We start from the raw sequence: 25031 nt of genomic DNA, 5'->3' as shown, positions 1-25031 counted from the left end.
AGTTGAGTTGCATTTCTCTTCTTTTATGATTCTTATTTCATCTGGAATCTACAGCCCAGAAAACAAATAAAATCTGTTGTGTCATTTCTCTGTGACTTGAGTCAGATGATAACAATGACAAATGGGACAATAAATACAAGCGGCGTTACATGATACAACTCACTCATTTCAGTAACATTAGTTTGCAACTGGAAAAGGAAAATAAACTGCATATGTATACACAGTAAATTGATTCAAAATACAAAAACACAACATGAGAGAAATATAACTAGTTGCCGCCCCATAACTCACTGCAGCATTCTAAGCAGGCAAGGCATGATAGAGCTGTACAGAGCTGCGTTAAAACAATCATAAGTTGATCGTTCATCCTACTGCATGTTTTTATGCAGCAGGGGCAGCAGCAGCAGTAGGCTATCTTGCTACAGCGGCCAATGGTCTTGTTGTAGACAGCAAGGATCTCAGGCTTCTTCAGCTCCCCAAATTGGCGATTTTCTTTGGTTGCAGTTGGATCGCCAAAGCCCATAGTCACTCCATGCACCACGGTTGGAAAGTTGTATCCTTGGCCAGCTCGCTTAAAGGATGTTTTCTTCTTCACCTATCAAGTTTATTCATCAGCTTGAGGTTTGATAAAAGACAAAAAAAGGTGTTGAACTCCGAGGTTCCAAGTGTATTAGGCGTAGGCAATGCAGACAAATAACAAATAGTTTATGCCTACAAGACAAAAACAAGATGCTTAAATTCTCTGTGACATTTACTAGGTAAGATCCAAGTTTCCACCATGGCTGGAGGATCATTAAGAACTGATTGTATCCTTCATGTACATTATGTAATAATACTCACAATTATCACCCTGTAGTCCTCTTTCCATTTGAATCAACTTATGATTCATTGACTTCTCCAGGTTGAAATAACTCATTAGCGCACACAACTTTTGCTACAAAAATTCACATTAAGCTTGATTGGTGTGATCTTTCTTTACCTAAACCATCCACTAAACAAAAGATAAACAACTAAATTTATTTGAGGAGACCAACTGGGACCAAAGCAATCTATGACTGCAAATATAAATCTGATCATATCTGATGCAATAGAGCACACATTTTTCAAACATTAAGCACAACTTTTAAAAACAACCCTTACATCTCAATTTCTTTTCTGATCCTGGTAGTTCACAAAACCAAATTAAAGCACAGGTGTTGGCAAATCCCTATCTCATAGCTAAAACATGTCATATCATTATTTTTTTTAATGCAAGTTGTTAGCTATTACTGATGCAACATAAATTAGGAGATGTTCTAGGAAAATATAATAAGAGTGAGAATTTATAAATCTTGCTCCTAAAATGTTCCCTTCATAGGATATTTCTCTTTTCGTTTGAGAACAGATGAATTATTTCCAGAAAACTTGATACTTGCAATGGCTACAATGACACAAATCTGAAAATCCCACATTACAGGTGGAATAAATGCAGTTGCACATCATCTGTACCTGTTTTACAGCCTCCTTTACAGTGTCATTTTGAAGTAAAACCATACATGTATACTCTGAAGGAGTGCTACTGTGTATGCTTAATTTAGCCACCTGAAAAAATAAATAAATAGAAAAGGTACGAGATAGTAAGTGCCACTCATCTACTTCTTATCAACATTATGGTAGATATTAACATTATCATGTTAGATCATTAAGTTATTGACCATATCTTAAATCAGGAACAAATACTTGAAACTTCTCTCAACAAATGCATAACTTCAGAATTTAAAAGGAGAAGAGAAAAGAAATTTCTAGAAAAAACACTGAAAACAAAACTGATGAAATATGCTCAACACATGAAGTTGGCAAATAGAATATGATGGTACCAGTCCTTAACTCTAAATTCATAGGAGCAAACTCATTGCAGAGTCAAAGATGGATATCAGTTTCCTTACCTTTCTGTTTTGACACTGTTTTGTAAGAAAGTTAGATTGGACTGCTTTAGAAAATTTAGGTCCATTTGTTTTGGAAAATATTTTCTTTAAAAATATTTTTGATTCCTTCAGTGTTTGTCACATTAAAAAATCTTGGTCAACAGAAAATATGCAGCATGTTGGAAAAAAATTATTTTCACTTGAAATAAGCAGAAGTCACTTTCTTCCATTAAGGTAGTATGCTCCTCTTTCTCTTTGAACTCCCTCCCCTACCTACACCCGTCCATCAAGTTCATCGGCTATTTCACCATACCAGCAAGTAGCTCGATTAGCAAATGGCTTGTCAACTGAACATCCCCACTAATCAATACCTCAAATTTATCAAATATTTTTCTTGTATCATTCCCCCCAAAGGGAAAACAATTAATTTTCTTAGAAAATTTTTCATGGGAAAATATTTCACATATATAAGTTATTTATCGTAAAAAAACAAGCCCTTATAGTGATATTTCTAAGGTGTTCTATTTTTTAATGAGTTTACTTTTACTGAATATATAAGTGGTTCAAAATTATTCTGATTGGTTAAAAGCAAACTACTGTTAATGGAAGCAGAATCAAAGATCGTTCATGTCTCATAAGAGATCTTTCATTGTCATGCATGCTTTCTTGAAGAGGCTTGCTGCTTGAAAGTTGAAAGAAAAAAAGAAGCATATCCTTTGCAAGCAAAATTCTTAAAGACAATGTAGGTAGTAGGATTTAAAATAAATGGATGTATTGACAAAACAAAAAAAAAATTACTCATTATGTTTATGCAGAGATCATACTAATCATGCATTGAATTTTAGACCTACAGAGCTCCAGCAGGTCTGAGATTATTAGTTAATCAGAAACCTAGTTAAAAGATATGAAGGATTTACCAATTACTGCATTTAATTGGGGTGTAAAAACACCATAAAGCATGATTTATTTCAAGTAAGTGCAGATCAGTATTTATGAATAGGGTTTTAATGAGTGTGAGCCTAATGCATAGAATAATTTGAAGTTGGGAAATACACTTTACCAGATCTCAGTATTGAACCTGACTGAATAGCAGCATCTGTTCATCAAACTATCAGAATTTTAAGAACAGTTCACATGCTCGAGGAATTGCAAAGTCAATTACAGTTTGATTTGTCATAAGAAATGATAAACTCAGTTAGCCTCATTAACTAGCTCTGGGGTGACCGGTCTGGTCATACAGAATTTTCCGACCGGCCACCAGGGTAAATCGGGAAGCGCTCGAGGTGGGTGGCCAAGAAGCCTAGCATCCTTTGGTTGCGTACTCCATTTGGAGGAAAAATTCCTGCAAATTCATCATAGCTGAGGATCGAACCGCAGGTGCCTGGGTGACAACCTAGATGCCCTGCCGTTGCACTATAGCCCCAGGGGAAAAATGATAAATCCAGTTAGTCTCATTGACTAGCCCTGGGGGTGACTGACCCGGCCCCATGGAATTTTTCCATCGGCCACTAGGGTAAATGGGGGAGCGCGTGTGGCAGGCAACCCAGTATCCGTTGATTGAGCGCTCTATTTGGAGGAAAAATTCCTGCAAATATACCATAGCTGGGGATCAAACCGCGAATGCCTAGGTGACAACTTGGATGTCCTACCGCGGCACCATAGCCCCGGAGACTATTATTTTTTTTGTTCCCAGGGTTATGGTGCAGCAGTAAGGGCGCTGAGTTGTCTCCTAGGTATTCACAATTCGATTCCCAGCTACGGCGTATTTGTAGGGATTTTTCCTCCAAATGGAATGAGACTTGCAATTAGGGGATGTTGGACTTCTGGGCTTTTCGCCTCAAGCGCTTCCAGATTTACCCTAGTGGCCGGTGGGAAACTTCCATGGGACAGGGCCAGCCACTCAGGCTCGACGTTACCCAACCTAGTTAATCATTTTTTTTTTATTGATTTGTCATAATAGTAACTACACATGGAAGTAAATGATATTATCTAGGGGATGTGAGGATCATGATGACAAAAAGAAATAGTTACAACTTACAGTGCTAAATCTGAAACAATGACTCTATCACAGTAAGGTTAGAGTATACATGAAGAAATAGAACAAGATTACTGGGACAAGAAAAGCATGGTACAGAAGAGAAGTTGTGCAAATAAATTTTCATTACTTAGATCGCAAATATAGTGTAATACTATGTATAGTAGCATGAAACCTTTTCCTCAAGTTGTTTACTCTCAGTAAACCACGCCTGAGCTGTAAGAAGATCAATATGCCGCTTGACCAATGCCTGTGAGTACATTCAATAAAAACACTTTTATCCAGTGGTCTGCAGAAAGTGGTGTCAATCTGATTCAGAAAATACATGGGCAAAAATATAAAGAGAGGGATAAAAGATCTTGATGCCATGCAATTATTATAGTACTCAATAATTACAGTAACACCATGTTTCAGATAACAAAAACTCAGTTGCAAGTCAAATAGTAAGTAAATGCGACTTTAAAAATTTTAAAACTTGATCCTGCCTTCTAAAATATCTGACCTTGATTACCATTCAAGCCTTCAATAGGATCCGACTTTTTCCCTCGCAGAATTTTCACATTCCCAAGTCTACATGGTTATAGCATGTACAACTTAGATCACTAATGATTTTTCTCAAACCTCTAATAGAATCTAGCTCTTTTGTTATGGGTTTTCCCAATATTATTAAGCTTCCATCTTCGTGTCTGCAATCTGTCAATATGAGATTCTTGCTTGTGAACAAGTGTCCAAGCATAATATCAGATAGGGACATCTGCATTAATAAGTCCAAAATATAGTATCTGGAAAAGTGGGGTGGTAATCTGTATCCAGGCAAACAAGAAACTAGCATAGATACAGGGGTCGAATACATCTCTTTTATGACTGAGGAGTTTCAACTTTCAAGGCAATAACAGCAAAAACTCCATAAAAGGTTCTTTCTCAAGACAGAGTTCTTTCATATCAACAACAACAACCAAGCCTTTTCCCACTAGGTGGGGTCGGCTGTATGAATCCTTTTACGCCATTGAGCTCTATCTCCTATTATATCATCATCTATATTTAAATAAATTTTATCTTGTTTTATTGTTGCTAACCAAGTCTTTTTTGGTCTTCCTCTTCCTCGTTTTATATGCATGTTTATCATAGTTTCACATCGCCTAACTGGAGCATTTATTGGTCGTCTAAGTACATGTTCGTACCATCTTAAACGTGTCTCTCTGAGTTTTTCCTCAATAGATGCAACTCCTACTTTCTCTCTAATGCTCTCATTTCTTATTTTGTCCATCCTCGTATGTCCACACATCCACCTTAACATCCTCATCTCTGCAACTCTCATCTTCTGCTCATGTGCTCGAGTCATAGCCCAGCTCCATATAACATAGCAGATCTAACTGCGGTTTTATAGAACTTACCTTTAAGTTTAAGAGGTAATTTACGGTCACATAAAACACTCGACGCTCCCCTCCATTTCACCCATCCTGCTTGTATTCTATGTAAGACATCTCTCTCAATCCCTCCATCATTTTGTAAAAATGATCCTAAATATTTAAATCTCTCGGTTCCGGACAACTCGTCCTCTTCTATCTTAACCATTGTTTCATTACTTCTAATATTGCTAAACTTAAATTCCATATATTCTGTCGTTAATCTACTAATTTTAAAACTTTTCCCTTCTAGTGTTTTCCTCCAAGATTCTAGTTTAATATTTACTCCTTCACGTGTCTCATCTACCAAAATAATATCATCTGCAAACAACATGCACCACGGTACTGTGTCTTGAATGTGCGCAGTGAGTTTGTCCATAATTAGTGTAAAAAGATAGAGACTTAGAGCTGATCCTTGATGTAACCCTATCTTTATTGGAAATGCTTCAGTTACTCCCCCTGAAGTTTTTACTCCGGTCGTTACATCCTCATACATATCCTTAATTAGTTCAATATATGTTACACTAACACCTCTCTTTTCTAAAATTCTCCATATAATTTCTCTTGAGACTCTATCATAAGCTTTTTCTAAGTCAATGAATACCATGTGTAGATCTTGTTTTTGCTCCCGATATTTTTCAATTAATTGTCTAAGAAGATGTATAGCTTCTATTGTCGACCTTCCGGCATGAACCCAAATTGATTTTTGTCACTATGGTCTCTTTCCTTAATCTTTTTATTACTTTTTCCAAAGTTTCATAGTATGACTCATTAGTTTAATACCCCTATAGTTTGCAAAATTTTGACGTCTCCCTTATTCTTATATAAGGGAACTAGAATACTTATCCTCCATTGATCGCATTTTTTCGTTTTCAATATCATGTTAAATAATTTTGTAAGCCATTCAATACCTTGTTTCCCTAAGCACTTCCATACCTCTATCGGAATATCATCCGGTCCAACGGCTTTTCCATTGTGCATCTCATTTAAAGCTTGTTTTACTTCTGAAGTTTGAATTCTACGATAAAAATTAAAATTTCGATGCTCATTTGACCTAATTAAATTACCTAAGTTAAGTTGGTCTCCTAAACCTTCATTAAAAGTTGATGAAAATACCTCTTCCACCGCTCTTTTATTTCTTCATCGCTTACTAATACCCTATTACATTCATCTTTAATACATTTTATTTGGCTAAGATCTCTTGTTTTCCTTTCTCTCGCTTTAGCTATTCTATAAATATCTTTTTCCCCTTCTTTTGTATCCAATGTTTGATATAATCGTTCAAAAGTTTCATTCTCTACTTTCTTAGCTTCTTTCTTGGCTATTGTATATTTTTTAAATTTTCCTCATTCTTACAAATATATAATTCCTTATAAGCTTTCGTTTTTCCCTCACTTTCTCTTGTACTTTCTCATTCCACCACCAAGATTCTTTACTTATCGGTGCATGCCCCTTTGACTCACCGAGGATACTCTTAGCTACTATTTTCAACTTTGATACCATCTTATCCCATGTTGTATTAGAGTCATCGTATATTTCACCTAATGCTTGTTCTACCTTCTCTTTAAATATATTTTGTTTCTCATCCTTTAACTTCCACCACTTAATTCTAGAAATTGTATATATTTTCTTTCTATTGATACTATGTTTGAGACGTATATCCAACACTACTACCCTATGTTGGGTATTTAAGCTTTCTCTTGGGATGACTTTGCAATCTTTACAAATCTTTCTATCCTTCTTCCTAACCATAAGAAAGGCAATTTGCGATTTATTATTCCCACTTTTGAATGTGACTAAGTGTTCTTTTCTTTTTTTAAAAAACATATTAGCTAATATAAAGTCATATGCTATCGCAAAATCTAATATAGTTTTCCCTTCCTCATTCCTCGTTCCAAACTCATAACTCCCACGTACTCTCTCATATTCCTCATTTTTCACTCCGACATGCCCATTTAGATCACCTCCTATTAAAATCCTTTCATTTAGTGGAATATTTTGTAATATTTCATCTAAGTCCTCCCAAACCTTGATTTGGTAGCTTCATCTAATCCTACTTGTGGTGCATATACACTAATTATGTTCATAGTTTCTTTCGCCACTATTATCTTAAGGGCTATAATTCTATCTCCTTTTTTAACTACTCCTACAACTTCATCCTTTAACAAATTATCTACAATGATACCCATTCCATTTCTTGCTTTACTCTTTCCAGTGTACCATAACTTAAAATCCGAGTTCTCTATCATCTTTGCCTTCTCGTCTATCCATTTTGTCTCTTGTACACACAAAATATTAATTTTTCTCCTAATCATCATATCTACTACCTCCATTGATTTACCAGTGAGAGTTCCTATATTCCATGTTCCAAATCTTAGATTATTAGTTTTCCTATCATATTTGTTCTTATCTAACCTATGGTGTGAGAACTCTTGCCTATTTAACACTACACCCAAGTTCTCATGGAGATGTAGCGGTCCTTGCTGAGACGTTACAGTCGGACCCTGTAACGCGAACTCTTGCATATTTATCACTACACCCGAGTTCTGGAGATGTAGCGGTCCTTGCCGAGACGTTACAGTCGGACCCTGCAACGCGTTCCTTCCGGGGAACAACCTAGCATTAGCACAATAGTTTAATGGATTCATTCATGAAATTTTGCCATAGTTTGACGCTGGCTGGCAACCTAACGCAACCCTCCTCCTTTATCCGGGCTTGGGACCGGCCATGAAGTTCATGGGTTCTTTCATATCAGATCTTTATAAATCTTATTTTCGTATTGTTAAATTTCAGATTCAAACAAATAAGAAGTTAAATAGGAACCAGCCTCTTGTTTCCAAAAACTGCTACTACTTGCTGATTGATGCAAACTTTTAGTCAACATGCACAATGGTTATTGTGTCTGTAACTAGCATTTAACTAACATGTCGAAAGACACATCATGACCAGTACAGACCAAGGCCACTTTTACCAGATGATATCACACAGACAAAATTGTGGAAATTGATATTTGACAAGAAAGTTATGTCACAATTGCTAAGGATCTCCAGATGAAAATATTCAGCCATAGGCTCATTTCACAGAAAACAAAGGAAATGCTAGTCAACTTTGTGTTTCTTACTTTCTCAAGAGGAAAATCCTGTGTGTTGTGCACCTTCAAGTTGATAACAATATCAGTCATGTCAGCCAAGATTCCCTTAGCTTGAAGAGTCTCTGGAAATTTTCCATAAAATCGGCCTGATATTATCAGTGGACATTGAGCTGAAAGATCTGGAATATTAATAGAGTGGACCTGAAAGGAAAGGTAGCAGGTTTTAGTTTGTTTTTATCAGAGAAATGTAGTGCTAGATAAAAGAGGTAAAAGCTAGATGAATTTGATAAGTATTTTTTTTTCATAAATCTTGGCACTAACCTGCATAAATTGGATTATCCATTATTGAGTTTAAAAGGTCCAAACTACTGGTTCATTTGGCACCCAAAGAAAATTGCAATGAATCCTTCAATTTTAATATGCTGAATGAGGAAAAACCTAGATTCTTCAATTTTGTTAGTAACATGAATGAATTGGACTATCCATGATTTAGTTGATAAAAAGTGATTTATGATGAGACAATTATAAGGCCCAAATAACTGATTCATTAGGGGCCTGTCTAATTACAGTTAAATGCCTCATTTTAGCAGAGAGGAAGACCAAGCTCACGATATGTGAATCCCCTTCCGCTGCCTCATTAGAAGTAACAGTGGAAGATAAGATAATTGCCATCTACTGAAGCAAAACACCAGAAGGTTGTCCATTCAACCAGGCAGAACAGTGGAAATGAACGAGTTAATTGTGTAATGTCAAAATTACCCTGCCAACTTCTCCAAAACATTTGAACCCAAGCATAGGCATCATCCACATGGGTTGATGCTTAATGTAGTTGCCCACCATGAGAAAATCCTCCCATTATGATGATTTGAGGTCATCCTCTACAACTCCCTTGTCTTCCAACAAGAGGAATGCCTCAAGAACAAGTCCCTTCTCAAGCTTGGTGACACCAACTCGAGCCTTGCCATACTCAACTCCATGTTGGTCTCCAAGCTTGATTCCAAGCCCAACATTGACTAGTTCCCGAACTCCAAGCACTCCTCTATAGCACTTACTGTGTTCTCCCTCACATCCTCAACAACATTTATAGCATCTGGAAATCCGTCCAACATCCTCAATGAAAGGCTCCTTGTTGCTGCTATTTTTAATTCATCAACAAGAGGAAAGATGGGGAAAGATGAAGGGGCACTATTGTTAATTTTCTCTTTTCCTCCCCTCCCTTCCCTGTTTCAGCCCAGTATCAACTACACAACTTTTTTCTTTCCTTTTCCAACTCCTCTTTCTCCTGTTCTCTCCTTCTACCCTCCTTTTCAATTCACTTCCTTCAGGAAATAGGCCCTTAGTACACAAAAGATTGCAATTTGTAATATGCTATAATAAAAGAACAGCCCTTAAACGAAAGTAAACAAACTTGTAAAGCAATTTTGTCAAAGAAATAAATCACAAAAGCAGAAAAAAAATGGAAACTAGCTAGTATGGCTTAACACTATAAAGTCTTGGTCTTATGAAATTTAACTGCAAGTTTGAATTGTAATAGTTAATATCATGATTATGGTCAAAATTGAATCAGGTCTCACAACCTAACACTCATGAGTACTCTGAATCAACGCAAGCCCACTGATTTTCATTCTCAATCTACCCATGTCATATGTCGTCATTGTCATCTTGTAATAACTATGTCAAAGTTAGACCACCATCTACAGCCTCAAATCTGTTTTCGTTCATCTCTGTCTCTTCTTGGATATTATGTCATCCTCCAAATCAGTGTTGAGATTAAATTTCTAAAATTTACTTGTACATAAACCACGAAGATCAACCTAAAGCTAAATTGAATTAATGTGTCTAGATTTTTTAGTGATTTTAAGACAGTGCCAAAGCCAACTCAACTGATAGGAATATATGATCCTAGGGGATTTGCAATTTTTACCATGGTTACAAATTCTAAAGGGCAGGTTAGATGTAACATTTAAACCTTCTTTTTAAAATGACACAGCCATTCCTTCTACTTTCCTACATAAACCTTTTCTAGACCAGAGCTATCTAATAATTTGGTAGTGTTGATGATTTTAAATGACAAGTAGTTGAACCATTGCACAAACTATCAGTCAAAAACTTTGGAATAATGACACTCTCATGCATAGAACCTTATGACTATAAGGCATCACAGAAATCATGAATAACAGTGATAGGAAAATTTCAATACATAGTTAAGAGTTTGGTTGAGTCAGTCAGCACAAGCGTTGTGTACTAAAACTTAGGGCAACTAACATTAGCCTCATCTTGACTTAGAAATAAGGGTCTGACTTTTTTTTCTTTTTTGACACAAGTAGGATTCGAACTATGTACCTCCTGCTCTTGCTCTTAAACCATATCAAAGTTGACTGGAAAGGGATTGGTTTCAAAAACTCAAATTGTTAGAAAAGGTACCACAATTTAAATAATGGACTGTCATACTTATCCGTATGAGAGTAATAAGCATGCCACATCCTCATCTACAATAACTAATTAACTACTACATAAAGTAGCCAATGCAAAAAACCATCCTAGTACAGTGGAGACTTACTAAGTAGACATTGTCGAAGTGCTCTTCCAAGTACAGTATGCTCCAAGTTAAAATGTTTGTTATAATTTTTTAGTTGTGATGAAATATTAATTCGATTAACTACAAGACAATTAATAGTTTTGTTTCAAAAACAAACAAAGTATAGGGGTTGACCAAAATTATAGGTTCAGTTCAGAGCCATGTCAACACTGTCCAAACTGTGCCGATCTTTGACTTGGTATCTTTCTGGACTGATTTTGAATCTGACATCAATACCGTAATTTTATATCTTGTTTTCTTATACATTCAAGTTTCAAATTTCATCCATATTTTGGAAGATATGAAAGAAGATAGTATGGACATCACCTGAATCAGCAGAACATACCTCCAATTCATCAAGGTCAGTGAAGCTGTCAACTGTCAGGTTTGCAACTATGGTTGATGAAGCTCTACAAAACCATTTTGGAATATGTGTTCCTATTGAATCTATATAAAAGCATGGTGCAATTAATATGAAACATAATGAAGATGGACATAAATCTGAGGACCGAGATCATGGCTCATAAGGAAATTTTACGCAAATATACAACTGATGTATACAATATTACAAATGGATAAAAAAGCCTGGCATTCAAATCCAAATCTATTCTTAGCTGCATGTGTAGATTAAAACATTCTAGTAACAGTTTAAGCAGTAGACAATAATTGTTGATTGATCTTGAACAATTCAAAAATGTGAAGTTTTAAAGTTCTAAATAAATAATCTGCCTTATTATGCGTAGAAAATGAAGAATTTAATTGTACAATTTTTCAACCTTGAGGAAAATGTCTCCAAGAAGTAAGCTAAACATATAACTATCTGGTGTTCCTATGCGTAAAACACGACATTTCAAGTACAGCTACCAAATAGGCAGTAGGTCTTTTAAGTTGTAAACAACAAAGAGAAGTGGAATTTTACAAGCTCAGAAGCTACTTTTTAATCAACTTTCCTTTTTCATAAACAGAATTTTGCAGAAGTAGATTTTATTCATTCCTCTCACCATGTTTCTAACAAAAAGATACTAGATATAACAATGTGTGATAAGAAAGCATATTGCCTGGTCCATTATTATCCGATCGATTAAGATTTTAAATCATTGGCTGAGAGGACTCACTGTGAAAAGTTTTGCCAAACCAACCAGAATCATACAGCCAACCAAAAAGCTAGGCTATTTATAGCTAGTTTTAATTGTGTTTAAAAAAGGAATCATTTAATAACCTAAATCGTTTTGACCTAAACACCACTATTTCATCATCAGCAACATTATCAAGGCTTGTTAGTCTCAACTGTCTAAGATCAGCTGGCTGCACGAACCTTATCCCTACTTTGAACTATTTGGAGTAGGCTATGTCTCTTAAATCACATTTAATGGAGAAACGCAGAGTTCTCTTTGATCTACCTCCTAAACCTATTACTGACCAATTTAGCTTGTCAAATTATAGAATCAATTGGCCTTTTGACATTTCTTCATCTCAACCTACTGTCTCTCCTTTTATAATTTTTGGAGTTGCATCTAATTGCTCTCAGATATACAGTATTTGACTTATTTTATCTGAAATGAAAATTGAAATGGTTGCCACACACAACACCACTGTAGCAATAACTCCTAAGTTGACAAGCTTAAACCAAATTAAGGATGCCTGAAGAACTTTGACATAATTGGAAATGTGACTGACCTGGATCATATGCAGCATCATACTGCCCCCTCCCGATAGAAGCCAGCATCTTCAAGAAGTAATGATTGCAATAAAGACCTAAAACATGTTTTCAGTATAACAGGAAAACATTAGCCTAAATTAGTACAGAACAAAGCCCTGATAGGGGCTTCAAAAGTCACAGAAAACAATATATAAAGCATAGTCTTCCAAGGTAGTAACAATCAAGTGGGAAGAGATATCATAGAAACCTCAATAATAAATTTAGAACTACAGCTGAGGTTCAGATAAACAAGGATTGCATATTCTACAATTTCATGATAAGCTGAGGAAAATTGAATATTACATGATAATTAAAAAAAATTCAAAACAAAGACACTACATCTATTAACAACACCCAGTACTAAAAAATGCTGTCATTAAGTTGCAAATTCCAATGTTTAAGAGATTATTAACAATCACTTCTTGGCCTCCTGGTTGCATAAAATGGCAAGGAGATAGGAACAAGAGAGATTATGTATATATGTCAGAGAAAAATAATCAATTTACTATTTCATATTGTCATTTGCAGTTGGTCTCAAGATTAATTTTATGTTGTTAGTCATTTTAAGTGTCACCCCAAATACATAAAGCACAAGCTGATAGAAAATGTAAACAGATGGAACCTATCAAAAAAACTTATTACAAACACTTCCTGATTTAATTTTAGTGCTTCAGATTGTGGGACAATCACACGGAGTACTAGAATGGAGCAGTTTCCATAAAATCATGTAACTTAATAATATGCCATTGATCTATATACTTACCAATGCCAAACGTCGAAATCCGAGGAGATACAGATCCAGTATTTGCCAGAAGAGTTTTAATGGTATTACAGATGTTGCGCTCATCTTCAACAGCTCCATCAGTTATGAGAAAAATGTGTGGAACTGAACTATTTGTACTCGATAATAAACCAATTGCCTACAAGAAAAGAAAACAATCCATATTTTTTTCACTGCATTCGACAAAAGGCAAAAAACAAAGTCTAGAGCACAATTGAAATTTATCCAGCAGAGGTTGGTAGGAATTTGAAATTTTGAACAAATAGAGAACAAAAAGTTACCTCCTTCAAGGGGTGCATGATGTTTGTTCCACCCTCTGCAATAAAATCCTTATTCATCCACTGGATAGCATTTTCTATCATTTCTTCAGTAGCATGCTCTAAGCATGGTGAAAAAAAGTGAAGCTCATCATTGAAAGCTATGATATCAAACAAATCACCCGGCCCGAGCTCTAACAGTGATGCAGCTAACGAGCTTTTAACATTCTCAATAAACTTTCCGTGCATGCTTCCGCTTACATCGACAACAAAGACAATCTCATTTTTGAAAGCCTATGGCAATAGAAAAAAAAAATCCAAATAGAAAATTTATACAATGACTTGGAAGAAACATTTTCAAGGAAAATAAACAATTACAAGTAACCTAATATTTAAAGATGTTTCCTGGCATGTGAAGTACTGTATTGTGTGCTTCATTTAAAAGGCTTAGCTCATTCTTAGCATGCATCAGAGTCATACATGGAAGCCCCGAAAAAGGAAATCAAAGTACAACAAATGAGGTTGTAAATGCCATATCATGAAGAGAGAACAGACTAGAAACTTAAATCACAATAACAAGTCAATTACACAACAAACAACAACAACAACCAAGCCTTTTCCCACTAGGTGGGGTCGGCTGTATGAATCCTTTTACACCATTGAGCTCTATCTCCTATTATATCATCATCTATATTTAAATAAATTTTATCTTATTTTATTGTTGCTAACCAAGTCTTTTTTGGTCTTCCTCTTCCTCATTTGATATGCATGTTTATCATAGTTGCTAACCAAGTCAATTGATGGTATAAAAATTATATGTTCTAAGTAAATCATGTGAAAAATCTATTAAGATTCATGGTAATAGCAATTGCTTTCCTCAGTTGAAATTCCATTTCATGCCCGATGGCATAGTCAAAATTTACCATCCTTGTAAATTACAGAAACTGATATTGGTTGGTATAGGCAGTCTCTAACTGCATTGCTCCTATCAAAGAGTAACAAACCATGCTAATATTTTGCTTCAGTATAAGTTAAAGCTTGTCAAGCTGAATTTGGATGAATTTAACTAATGATATATCAATTAATGTTTGTTGTAAAAAATAAAAGGACAGCCCTGTGCACGAAGCTCCCGCCATACGGGTCCCGGCGAAGGATCCATTATACGCAGCCTTACCCTGTTTTTTGCAAGAGGTTGTTTCCAGGATTCGAACCCGTGACCTTTTGGTCACATGGCAACAACTTTGTCGTTGCGTCAAGGCTCCCCTTCCAATTAATGTTTGTTGTATTTTTGTAAATTATTTCTCTAAAGATTTAATTTTTGATCCATTATATAATTGTTATATTATTATTTTTATAAGTAAACAAATTGAGTGAAAAGAGATTAAAGAAATAAATGTCATCCAAATTCACTTTGGCATGCTTCAATGTTTGTCAAAGCATGCAATGTTGACCCGGCATTGTTCAATAAGGTTTTAATTAAATTGACTATCTACGGCTTATTTTTAGAAAATGAAAAGCTAAGTGGAAGACCAGTAAAAGAGTAAAACTCATCTTGATACAAGTGAAGCATGTCAAGTATTGGTATGTTATATTATAACAAATTTAATTTAATTAGCTGATAGCTAGTCAATTGACTATTTGACAGTAGTCAATTATCTGATGGTTAGTAAGTTGACTATCTGATAGTTATCCTTATTTATAGAAATAATAAACTAAGTGGAAGCGGATGAAAAGAGTTAAAAACCACCTAAATTAATCTGAACATGCTCTACAGGTACCAAGAGTCAGCATGCGCCATAAAAGTATTAAAATTGTTCTTGGATTGGGGACGAAAACCCTATCACAGACTGATAGTTTATATCTTATTCCAACTATTGTCAACCCAAGTTTCAATATGTAGGTACAGCGATATCCTCAAGTAAAGCATGTGTATTATGGCACAAATGAAAAGGATAGTAACACATACTCATGCACATAAGCCATAATAAACTCAGAAGTTCCCATTTATGTGCATGTCCAAAAAGTTGGATACATTGAAAACTATATACGAAGAATTTAGAGAACCGCAATGCAAAAACGACATCAGTCAAATCAAGATAGCAGGATGACCACAAATTTCAATAGAAACTAACTTCCCTTGGCACATCATGTACAAATATTTATCATGTCTTTCCAAGATATCTGACCTCTTAGTGTTATTAGTGATGATACACTAAATCCCTCTATTAATCACTCCGCAAATTCCTCAGTTGAAAATATAAAGTCACATGTCATGTTGGTAGGTGTTGCAACCAAAAAAGTTAGCTACTTTTTGAGTGGGGCACAAGAAGTATTGTTGAGATGCAGAGAGACTGACCTTTCTTCTCTGATTACTTCCCGGAAAAAGATAAAAACAGAACATATCTCTGTGGTCACCATCATGTGTTGTTGGAGACTTTACGAGTATACCACCAGACAAGTCATCTGAATAAAGCTGTTGAAGATGAAAACAAAAGATGTAATAGTGTGTTTCATTTCCAAAAACAGCACAATTATTTTTTTATTCCCTTACCTAAATTGTCAAATGGGAGACAAAATTAATAGCACCAAAGTACCAAACAATTGAGTTGCTTTATTATGCATATAACTGACAATAATTAACAGCTGCTTGTTTTTGTATTCAAAAGTCCATCATGCAGATCCTGTTTTCTATAATTGAAAGAAGTTTCATTCATGTATTGTAGCAATATTATTATTGATCACAGTTCAAAAAAACAAATGTTAACTCACTGGCAACATAATCATTGGTGTGATTGACCTCTAGCTAATGAAATTTAGTTTGAGTCAATTATATTCATGTAAAATTAGTTAAGCATTTACTAGCTCTATAATTTAATCGGTTGTCTGCTACACAAGTTCATGTGATTGAATTAATCTAAGCATGAAGCAAGATTCCATTTATTGTTCTGCTATTTTTTAAAAGAAAATAACGAAACAAATTATATGCAGTAGGCAGAACTAGTTTACAGCTCCAGGTAAGTATACGTGGCATGCCAGTAAGGAAATTGACAAATTTATTTAGCACAGAGATCTACAGTCAGTGTAACTCAATCTTATTTGGAATAAAAGTTAACCACCAAGTCACAATTGCATTGGACAATGTAGTTGCCACGGTCATGTTTTGCTACAAGTTAGCAGATAATGAAAATCAATGAAGCAAGACTTGGCATGGTTTCAAATGTTGTTCCTGCTTGTCAACACGAACGAACCACTTTATTCTGCTCAAGGACCGAAGGAAACAATACATTCATGAGCAAACTTACTAACCTGTGTCATTTGAAACCAAACTATAGATGCCATTGTTCATGTCAGCATTAAAAGATACAAACTGCCAACTGTGGCAAGGAAAGATGAGTGACCTACCAAGATTTCTTCTTCTATGCTTTTATTCTCCTTCCTTGTCCTCCTCCTCTACTAATCATCCTCTAACCTAGTCGATTTCTTATTGCTCATGGTCATATCACCCAAAGTCTCCCGGCACACTTGTGCCAAGTGCAAGAGTCCACCTAGGCAATGTGATTGATCTCTCTCCATCTCATGGAAATGCAAAGAATAAGGTGAGGAAGAAAAAAGTTAATAGTATCCTCACCCATCCTATCTTTACCTAGATCAATATTAATTTGTTCACAATTTGAATTCAGTACAATTCAAAATAATTCAAATCAACTAGGTTAGAGGATGATATTAAATATGAAATTGATATATTTTTTATTTAAAAAATAAATATGCAAGCGCAAGGAAATTAGAAACGTGAAGCCAGTCTAAAATTAGGTTTCCTTGAACTAACAGCACCAACAAGCAGCCTATGCCAAAAACGGTTAGTGCACCATCTCAGCTACAGATCAAATCCATAATGATTCTGAGATGTTAAACATTGAGTCTTGACTAGTCTCATAATCATAGGTTTGTTATGAAGACAACAAACTTCATAAGAAAAAAAACATTCAACATTATACAAAAATGATAAATAAAAATTCGAACTTACACTATATGAGAATTCAAAATCTTTATTTGACCAACTGTCAACATCTGCTTCATACAAAAAATTTAACTTTCCTGCATGGCGATTTTGTTCCTGGAAAAGGAATGAGAAATGTCACTAGCATATCCAACTAAGTCAATGTGTTCCAAATGTTCAATAATAAAACCACAATCATCACCTTCAAATGATGGCTTGTCTTCTGGATCAGAAGCTCCTTTTCAAAACCACTATTGATGTTTAACTGAATCTTTTCCCTTTTTGCAACAATTTTTGAGAAAGGAGTGACATATTCTGGAAAATTGAATGGTATGCTAACCAAGAACTGATCATAATTATATGTCAACTTTTGTGACCATCTTGCATTGATAGAAATGTCTGATCCTCCATTGACCTTGGCAAAACAGAAAATATAAAAGCTACATATATATGTAGTTCAAACTTCAGGAGCATGTGACCCAAAAGAGAAATTTTTATGGCTGAATCACCTGAGGAATTGTTAAGTAAAATATGTGTCGTTTTAGGAAGCCACTGCCTTCATTTTCAGCACTATTTCCTAGGTTATGTTCTTCTTCAATCACCTGGGTATGATATGATTTTCCACCAACCACAATCTCAACACCTAGAACCGAACCCTGTTAGCGACACCATTCTTAGTTTATTTGAATAAATTCAAAGGCTATGAAAATTGCAAAAGAAAAAGAGAGCCATGGCCCATGAAAACCTGGCATAATGCATAAATTCCAGATGATTATATTCACATTTTATTACAATATTATTTGGCTTAGGAGTTTACCAGTACATAGTCGGTCAAACATTCACATTTTATTACAATATTATTTGGCTTAGGAGTTTACCAGTACATAGTCTGTCAAACAGTCCAGGAAACAAAATAAGTTGTATATCCCCTTTACATTGAAGATACAAACACAACACAACAACAACAACCAAGCCTTTTCCCACTAGGTGGGGTCGGTTGTATGAATCCTTTTACGCCATTGAGCTCTATCTCCTAATATATCATCATCTATAATTAAATAAATTTTATCTTGTTTTATTGTTGCTAACCAAGTCTTTTTTGGTCTTCCTCTTCCTCGTTTGATTTGTTTATCATAGTTTCACATCGCCTAACTGGAGCATTTATTGGTCGTCTAAGTACATGTTTGTACCATCTTAAACGTGTCTCTTGGAGTTTTTCCTCAATAGATGCAACTCCGACTTTCTCTCTAATGCTCTCATTTCTTATTTTGTCCATCTTCGTATGTCCACACATCCACCTTATCATTCTCATCTCTGCAACTCTCATCTTCTGCTCATGTGCTCGAGTCATAGCCCAACATTCAGCTCCATATAACATAGCAGGTCTAACCGCGGTTTTATAGAACTTACCTTTAAGTTTAAGAGGTATTTTACTGTCACATAAAACACTCGACGCTCCCCTCTATTTCACTCATCCTGCTTGTATTCTATGTAAGACATCTCTCTCAATCCCTTCATCATTTTGTAAAAATGATCCTAAATACTTAAATCTCTCGGTTCCGGGCAACTCGTCCTCTCCTATCTTAACAATTGTTTCATTACTTCTAATATTGCTAAACTTAAATTCCATATATTCTGTCTTTAATCTACTAAGCTTAAAACCTTTCCCTTCTAGTGTTTCCCTCCAAGATTCTAGTTTAGCATTTACTCTTTCACGTGTCTCATTTACCAAAATAATATCATCTGCAAACAACATGCACCACGGTACTGTGTCTTGAATGTGCGCAGTGAGTTCATCCATAATTAGTGTAAAAAGATAGGGACTTAGAGCTGATCCTTGATGTAACCCTATCTTTATTGGAAATGCTTCAATTACTCCGCCTAAAGTCTTTACTCTGGTCATTACATCCTCATACATATCCTTAATTAGTTCAATATATGTTACGCTAACACCTCTCTTTTCTATAATTCTCCATATAATTTCTCTTGGGACTCTATCATAAGTTTTTTCTAAGTCAATGAATACCATGTGTAGATCTTGTTTTTACTTCCGATATTTTTCAATTAATTGTCTAAGAAGATGTATAGCTTCTATTGTTGACCTTTCAGGCATGAACCCAAATTGATTTTCTGTCACTGTGGTCTCCTTCCTTAATCTTTTTTCTATTACTTTTTCCCAAAGTTTCATAGTATGACTCATTAGTTTAATACCCCTATAGTTTGCACAATTTTGTATGTCTCCCTTGTTCTTATATAAGGGAACTAGAGTACTTATCCTCCATTGATCAGGCATTTTTTTCGTTTTCAATATCATGTTAAATAATTTTGTAAGACATTCAATACCTTGTTTCCCTAAGCACTTCCATATTCCGATGAAGGTATGGAAGTGCTTAGGGAAATTTTACATATATTTTATAAATGGTTGTGTATCCAAAATAAGTTGTATATCCCCTTTATATATTGATGATATAAAAAACTAGGGACAATTTTTTTCTAAATAGTTAATTAGGTGCATTTCTCGCGTGGTTAATTCAGAAGTTACTGAATACTATATTTATGTTTTAACAATCTCCAGTCCATTATCAACATCAAGCAAATTGAAGAAAACAAACCTTAAAGAAAATCACTGCAAATCATAGCCTATAAAAGTGCACTTCATTCATTAGTGTGAAATCAAAAATTGACTGCAAGACCTGGTAGAAGTTAGGAACTAGAAAGATTCTCTACAAAATATATTTCTTTTAAAACAAAATACAGATTACAAGCATTATTTCAATTTGTTTTTCCACGAAGATCAATGTTATTACTCCCAATATACAAAGGGAAGTCCTTAAGTTATCCCATATTAAGTCATTTTATGCTTAGCATTACTGCACAACATCTAATTTCCTCTCGTTTCATAAGGCCACCTAACATCATATATTTTTGTATTTCTTTCACTTTGGCTGGAAATTGGTAGCACTTGGAGCTTCAATATTTCAAACAAGATGATATCAGAGCAATCAACATGCTGAATTGCTCATCAATGATATTCAATGATAGCTTCGAGGTAATCCTGGATACTGGAAAAGCAAACGCTAAAAAAAATTGTGAAAAAAAAGAGACCGAATTTGCTTCACCTGTTCACCCATAGGGACAGCCAGCCGGCAGTTGCAGCTCTTATTCCGCATCACGCAATGGATCCGCCACCGGCCGCGGAAAGAGACGAAGGTCGAATCGAGGAGGCAGTCAACCTCCATCTCGATGTCTACCATATGGAGAGGGATCAGGGCCGGGGGGTCGCACTTCCCGTACACATACGGCTGGTAGCTGGGGATATCCGGATTGTCGACAATCCGGGGGTCGGATACCACCGCGTACACCATCGGCGCCGAAGGAAGGAACAAGTCCGCCTTACGATCCATCCCCGCCACCGGATTCGGAGGCTCCAAGATCTGCCGCTCCTTTCCAGCGTACACACGCTTCGCCAGCTTCAGCCCGTCCTCGACGGCCCTCGCGAACTCCTCTTCCTCAGCCATGCCCCTACGATCTCGACCCAATGCCTCAGATTCCGCAAGAAGGTCACGGCCGGCGAGGAGCGAGAGAGACGGCGAGAATTGAGACCGCAAAGGAATCACCGACAGCGTTTCAGTAAGTTGACGAACGTTCTAGTAAGCAGAAGGGCGTCTTAGTAATTAAACGAACAAAACGACCAGGGCGACGGATAAGGAGAAGATCTGGCCGTCAATGGTAACGATAACCGAGAGTCCACGCCGTTAGATCTGTGGACTATTTGGTTTCCCTTCACTCGCTTCGTCTACTCCGCATTTTGTCCTTACTTGGTACCAATTCCAGAAAACCCGACGGACGGGTAGACGAATATAAAGTGGGCCCCGCGAGCTCGATCGTCACGTCAATCTGGTAGACATCCAGGGGTGACGCTACAAGCTCGCAATATTGCTTCCATGCTGGCCGGCGTTGTTAGTTGAAGTGTCTATTTGTAAATTAAGATCGCAATTGGTTTAAATGGTTTTATTTATTTTGAATTAATAGATAATCGTCAAATTTTGTTTTCTTATAAGATCTTTATTAAGAGTTTATGAATTGTTAATTTAATTAATTTTAGATAATAATTCATATTGTTATTATAATTTTTATGAAGAAAATTGGGGGATAATAAATGTATTAAATATTTATTTTTAGTTCTGATCATAAAATAATCAAACTGACTATTCCTACTCAATTAATTTTCAAGGTGGACGGTATTCACCAACCGGAATACCGAATAAATTAATAAGTACTCCAGATAATTTGGACATCAACCAACCTCCATAATAAAAACAGATCGGCTCGAGTCTATTTAAGTTTCTAAACAGAAAAAAAATTAGGCCTTTGATTTTTTTTTAAAAAAAAAATCTCTCATTCAGATTTAGACGGATAATTGTAGGTTTAATTTTTTAAAAAATAAATTAAAATATTAATTTTAAAAAATAAATGTTTATATAAAATTTAATTTTATGACTTTTGATATGTAAAATAAAGCATATTTTTCATCACATAACATAAAATAGAACAATAGTAAATGATAAAATAGAGATAAAAGTTAATCTTAATTGTCTATTAAGATAGAAAAAGATAAATATATCTAACTTATTGCTTAAAAATAATAAAACCATTCCTTTCAATCAGACATAATATAGATGGATGCATCAGTATTTGAACTTAATTAAACAAATTAAAGAGTATAGTAGGAGTATAGTAATACCATGAGAAAAGCATAGAGAGAGTTGAAAAATGAGAAGAGAGACTCCAAAATAAACTAACATTTTATTTTGCACTATATGAATAAAAAATTTCTATTTATTGATCTTGTCTATCATAAGATAAAGCGTCATTAAAGAAAAAGAAATATAATGAAAAAAAGGTACAATTGAGAGATATTAAAGAAGAATAGATTAAATATCATGAAATAATATATATATATATATATATATATATATATATATATATAATTAAAAATAACTTTAGAAGATTAAAAGGAGAATTCCTTTCTAGTTCTATCTATGGGAACCATAATAAAAATTTTATAAAATTGGAAGCTTTGATGATCCAAATAATTTATCAGTCGATTTACGACAATTTACTAAATAAAGCATCAAAATTTTTGAATTTATCAAAAGACGCATGTTACTTTGGTATTTACCAAAAGACGTACTTTTTAAGTGCACTTCCTATTTTACTCTGCTGACAATCTGACTTTTTCTACTATTTCTCTCTCTCTTCTCTTTCATCTTTCCTATGCATACAACTTCTCTTATTTTTCCTCTCCTCTCTTCTCTTTCTTCTCTTTTTTACAAGCATGCATAACATATAAATAACATTTTATAAAGTTTAGTTGATTTTTAATAATATTTTAATACATTTGGAGAAACCAAAATAAACAATGGATAGCATATTCGAACTCCTTGCAACCTTAGAAATCCACTAGAACTGAAATCGATGTAATTGGAACTCTCTAGGTCCATCAGTAGGTTTCGGTTAAAATCCACTGATGAACTTAGAGATCTTAGATTGCACTCATTTCAGTTCCTGTGGATTTCTATGGTTATAAGTGTTGGTGCGGTTAGCACTAACGATTTAACCCAGGTTTTGATGAATGACAAATAGGTTAAGTTAGGTTTATTGTTGATCTAACACTCTGATCGAGTGTGCAGGATAAATCCAGACAGGTCGACAGGCTGACCGGATGTCTGGCACGAAGCCCAGCTAGGTCGACGGGCTGACCGGATAGCTGGCACGAAGTCCAAGCGGGTCGACGGGCTGACCGGACGCTTCGATGGGCTGACCGGATAGTTGACGAGAAGTCCAGACGGGTCGACGGGCTGACCGGACGTCTGGCAGGTAAGTGAGGTAAGTCACTGGAGGGGAGTGACTGCGAGGACGCGTTCCCAGGAAGGGAACATTAGGCGTCGATCCGGCTTAGATCCATTTCGGATATCTAAGTCGAGATCGTGACTAGATTCCGGTCTCGGAAAGACGGAATCTAAGTCATACTCTTTTCTTGTTAAATCATATTACTTTAGTTGTGCTAACAATCTGTTTTGTAGGATATATATTTGCCTCGGACTAACTCTGTTTTGCAGGAAAGGAAGTTTCTGGAAATAGGAGGTCCGGGCGCCCGGAGGTGAATTTTATCCAGGCCGAGTCGTCGCCACGTGGAGTTCGCTGATTAGACCTTCCACGTCGCACCAGGGCGCCCGGAAGGGATCCAGGCGCCCGGAGCAGCATATAAAAGAAGCCCAGGGGTGGAGCTTCAAGAACAACTGAGAACTCTTCGACTGCTTGCTCTGCTGCTCTACGCTCCTGCGACGCTAACAAAGCTCCGACAAAGTGCTCCTTCTTCTTTGGTTAATTTTTTTGTCGGTATCACTTTTTTTCCATTAGCATTTCTGTACCTTAATTTGTAATAGTATTTCGAATTGCTAGTGAATTGCCCAACGAAAGTACTCAAGGAGTACGGGCCTTCGAGTAGGAGTCGTCACAGGCTCCGAACGAAGTAAAAAATACCTTGTTCAGTTTGCCTAAGTTTTTTTATTATTCCGCTGCGCTTAACTCTTATTAACACGATTTTTTGAATCGATATTCACCCCCCCCTCTATCGACGTTTCACGATCCAACAATAAGGAGTTCAAATATGCTATCTATTGTTTATTTCGGCTTCTCAGGAATGTTAAAATGTAATAAGAAAGATCGACAAAAATCTTCACGTTGGGTCTGATATGGAATCATCAGTGGGCAAGCTAAAGCATGACTATCCAGGAAGACTAATGAATCTAGTGATGAGGCGGAGATCAAATTCGGGTCTAATCAGTCAGCTGCAAATCTCCTTCGACTAGATTGGAAGGGGAAGCTAATGATACAATATATTGTGAATAGACCCTGAGGTAATGAAGATTCGATAGTCAAGATAATGTGGTGGTCAAAGTCAAGATGAGATGACGGTCAATCAAATGGAAAAGTCGCCCTCACCGAGACCTATCTCCTCACTCCTCAATGCTAAGACATTCAGTAGGTGGCAGTTAGCAAATGGATGAGTCACCCTCACCGAGATCTATCTCCTCACTCCTCACCGGTAAGACATTCAATACCGAGTTGGTTGGTTTTAAAGTCAGCTAGACTTAAGGGCCTTAGCGCTCTACAACTCAGTACCAAGACACACAGAATAAATTTGGTCAACACAAATGATCGGTCAGGTTTACAAAACATAGCTATCCACCGCTCAGCATATGACCGATCGGCCCAAG

The 25031-nt window shown here is 35.8% G+C and overlaps 1 protein-coding gene across 1 annotated transcript; it reads right to left on the bottom strand.

Annotated features, from left to right (window-relative positions):
• Positions 1-106: 106 nt before the first annotated feature.
• On the bottom strand, positions 107-21403 carry LOC122027422. Its single transcript, XM_042586375.1, has 13 exons — positions 20868-21403; positions 18258-18404; positions 17951-18163; positions 17776-17865; positions 16108-16224; positions 13776-14045; positions 13477-13633; positions 12692-12769; positions 11361-11461; positions 8467-8637; positions 4115-4189; positions 1489-1581; positions 107-595 (listed from the first exon to the last, which is right to left on the bottom strand). The coding sequence occupies exons 1-13, from the start codon at positions 21264-21266 to the stop codon at positions 269-271; spliced, it is 2238 nt and encodes a 745-aa protein (XP_042442309.1). The 5' UTR covers positions 21267-21403; the 3' UTR covers positions 107-268.
• Positions 21404-25031: the final 3628 nt, after the last annotated feature.

This window comes from Zingiber officinale, chromosome 10A (genome assembly GCF_018446385.1).
Source record: "Zingiber officinale cultivar Zhangliang chromosome 10A, Zo_v1.1, whole genome shotgun sequence".
NCBI classification, from domain to species: Eukaryota; Viridiplantae; Streptophyta; class Magnoliopsida; order Zingiberales; family Zingiberaceae; genus Zingiber; species Zingiber officinale.
Note: the sequence above shows the minus strand (reverse complement) of the source record. Positions and strands in the feature narration are given on the sequence as shown.

Bases quoted from the DNA above. Each gene is read 5' to 3' on its own strand.
- LOC122027422 (XM_042586375.1), bottom strand. From the start codon at position 21,266: ATGGCTGAGGAAGAGGAGTTCGCGAGGGCCGTCGAGGACGGGCTGAAG. The intron at 18,164-18,257 runs GTGATTCAGCCA...TGTTTTGCCAAG, and splicing joins TTTACTTAACAATTCCTCAG to GTCAATGGAGGATCAGACAT. The intron at 14,046-16,107 runs GTCAGTCTCTCT...CTATTGCCATAG, and splicing joins GAAGTAATCAGAGAAGAAAG to GCTTTCAAAAATGAGATTGT.